At 43.4% G+C, this 3,504-nt stretch overlaps 1 protein-coding gene across 1 annotated transcript in view; it reads left to right on the forward strand.

The window, feature by feature from the left end:
• LOC311124492 (long-chain fatty acid transport protein 2-like) overlaps positions 1 to 1,437 on the forward strand; it is a gene marked incomplete at its 3' end in the record, with an annotated part of 4,576 nt that extends 3,139 nt beyond the window's left edge. Inside the window, exons 2-3 of the mRNA XM_084198630.1 lie at positions 581 to 808; positions 1,160 to 1,437. Of these exons, the coding sequence (XP_084054756.1) occupies positions 581 to 808; positions 1,160 to 1,437 (506 nt within the window). The remainder of the gene's footprint in view (positions 1 to 580; positions 809 to 1,159) is intronic.
• Positions 1,438 to 3,504: the final 2,067 nt, after the last annotated feature.

A 3,504-nucleotide genomic window follows, 5' to 3' on the forward strand; every position in this document is an offset into this window, starting at 1 on the left:
CACTACCCTGGCGTTACAAGCGCCATGCTCTACCAGCTGAGCTACAGAGGACCACAGTAAGGTGAGGCCGGGTGCTTCAGACTGTTCTAGTGCCCTCGCCAATTCGTTGATATATATGTTGAAGAGGGTGGGGCTTAAACTGCATCCCTGTCTCACCCCATGGCCCTGTGGAAAGAAGTGTGTGTGTTCTTTGCCAATTTTTAATGCACACTTGTTGTTTGTGTACATGGATTTTATAATGTATGTTTTTCCCCCAACACCACTTTCCATCAATTTGTATAGCAGACCGTCATGCCAAATTGAGTCAAAAGCTTTTTTGAAATCAACAAAGCATGAGAAGACTTTGCCTTTGTTTTGGTTTGTATGTTTGTCAATTAGGGTGTGCAGGGTGAATATGTGGTCTGTCGGACGGTAATTTGGTAAAAAGCCAATTTGACATTTGCTCAGTACATTGTTTTCACTGAGGAAATGTATGCTCTCCCTCTGTCTCTCTCGCTGTCACCCTCTTTCCCTGACCCTCCCTCTCTCTCCCTCTCTGTGTCCCTCCCTCTCTTACCCTCTATGCCCAACCCACCCCCAGAGTTGCGTGGAGAGGTAGATGAGGTTCTCCCCACCCTGAGGGAGCAGAGTGTAAGTGTGTTCGTGCTGGGTCAGGGTGTGGAGGAGGCAGAGTGTGTGATGGAGGGCATGAAGACTCTGAGCAGCAGCAGGATACAGCAGGCCTCAGATCAACCTCTGGACCCACAGCTCAGGTCAAAGGTCACCTTAAAGAGCCCCGCCCTCTACATCTATACCTCCGGAACTACAGGTAAGCCGAGCCAAACCAAGATGCACTGGACTGACCTGGTTATTGTAAGTCGCTCTGGATAAGAGCGTCTGCTAAATGACGTAAATGTAAATGTAAATGTTATGCATCCACCATTGTTGCTGGAACCGTGCTAGAAAGAACAATTTTTAAAATAAAATGTCCAGACCAATACGGTATTGCTCTGGTCAGCCCTGTAGTGTAAATTAGACAGAAGACTACTGATGTTTATGCCAGACAGGTAAATTATCTTAGATAGCACGACTCCTGATTGGTCAAAGAATAAGATACCATTTTAGATTCACATCAGCCCTGATCCTCTGTTTCCTGCCCTTCCTGGTGTCTCGTCCTCAGGTCTGCCGAAGGCTGCAGTGATCACCCAGGAGAGGCTGTCCATGGCCTCCTCTCTGCAGGCCATCTCAGGTGTGGCCTCTGATGACGTCATCTACATCTACCTGCCCCTCTACCACACCGCCGGCTTCATGATGGGCCTGACTGGAGCCATAGAGAGAGGTACTGTACTGTACTGTACGGCACAGTTGGTAAGAGTGTTGTTCTGGCAGCGGCCAGGTCGTGTGTTCTATTCCTGCGTTGATAACATTAACCTGATAGTAGTGCAGTATATGGGATAAAGAGATAAAGAGGTGTGAAGAGCTGAACTGCTTCAGAACTGGTTCAGAACTGCTTCAGAATTGGTTCAGAACTGCTTCAGAACTTCTTCAGAACTGGTTCAGAACTGGTTCAGAACTGCTTCAGAACTTCTTCAGAACTGGTTCAGAACTGGTTAAGAACTGCTTCAGAACTGCTTCAGAACTGGTTCAGAACTGGTTCAGAACTGCTTCAGAACTTCTTCAGAACTGCTTCAGAACTGGTTCCATGTCATCTCTAGCAATTACAATAACTACATTCAAATGGAGAGAAAGAAAGTAATAATTTTGATTCTATATACAAATTCCTCTGCAAGCCCCCTGACTTTGTACTTATGATGAAGATAAAAAATACAAATGTATCTGAATATTATTACACGTTACATATTATTACATATTATTACACGTTACATATTATACATATTATTACCCGTTACATATTATTACATGTTACATATTATTACATATTATTACACGTTACATATTATACATATTATTACACGTTACATATTATACATATTATTACACGTTACATATTATTACATGTTACATATTATTACATATTATTACACGTTACATATTATACATATTATTACACGTTACATATTATTACATATTAATATATGTTACATATTATTACATATTATTACATATTACATATTATTACACCTTACATATTATTACACGTTACAAATTATTACACGTTACATATTATATACATATTATTACACGTTACATATTATTACACGTTACATATTATTACACATGACATATTATTACATATTATTACATGTTTCATATTATTACACATGACATATTATTACATATTATTACACATGACATATTATTACATATTATTACACGTTACATATTGCAGTAAATGTGCGGTCGTGTATTGTGTTGTGTTGTGTTGTGTCCTCGTGTAAATAGCCAGTTTGTTGTCTTTTATTCGTATATATTTCTCTATCTCACTTTCCATCCTTTAACTAAATATACTTTCCTGCAACCCGCCTCACCCAATGTGGAACGGATTCTATTATTTCTTTATTTCTATCAAGAACCTACGGCTGAAACTAGCCAGCTAGCCAGCTAACTAGCTGCTTGCTATTAGCCACCGTTAGCGGTCTACACCACTGTCCGTGGCCTGCACTACCTACCAGCCAGCTCTAGCCTGGACAATTATCGGCCAGTCTGCACAGCGTACTATCGACCCAGAGCATATCGGATTTTCTGCCGGAATCACTGAATCACTGGACCTTAACACCAGACCATCGCAACTAGCTAGCTGCAACCGAATGGCTGTTGTTGGCTAATCACCACTTCCCGACGTACCAGTTAGCCTTGAGCTAGCCTCGAGCCAGGCCCATCTCCCGGCTATCTACCTCTCTGTCAACCAGACGGGACCTCCTAGTGTCGACACGGAGCCCCGCCGATCCATCACGACTGGTCTGCCGACGTAATCGTCTGATGTGGTTTCAACAGGCTTCCCGTTGCGACGACCACGAAGATCCATCTGCTAGCCCCGGCCCGCTAGCACGCACGATCAACAGCCGTGCCTCCTGCTCGCCTGTGCTTTAGCAGCCTACGATCTGCTACCGGACTTACTTAGTGCTATTCACTGGACCTTATGATCACTCAGCTACACAGCTAATGCCTGCTGGACTGTTCCTTTACACGGTACCCCATCCTGTTTATCTGTTTAGCCTCCCCATTCTGTTTATCTGTTTAGCCTCAGCCCAAACTTTTGTCGCCATTACCAGTTGTTGTCTTAGCCCTCTCTACAATAACAGCCCTCTCTCCCATGTCAATATGCCTAGCCTATTGCTGTTTGGGTTAGTTCTTATTATACAATTTCACTGTAGAGCCCCAAGTTCAGCTCAACCAGCCTCAGAGAGCTCCTTTGTCCCACCCCCCATACACGCGGAGACCGGCTCAATCGGTACCTCCAGTGATGCTATCTCTTTCATAGTCTCCCAATGCCCACTGTACTCATATCCTTCAATATCCTTGTCTGTACATAATGCCCTGAATCTATTGAACAACGCCCGGAGA

Source organism: Coregonus lavaretus (assembly GCF_964263955.1).
Source record: "Coregonus lavaretus genome assembly, contig: HAP1_SCAFFOLD_588, whole genome shotgun sequence".
NCBI lineage: Eukaryota > Metazoa > Chordata > Actinopteri > Salmoniformes > Salmonidae > Coregonus > Coregonus lavaretus.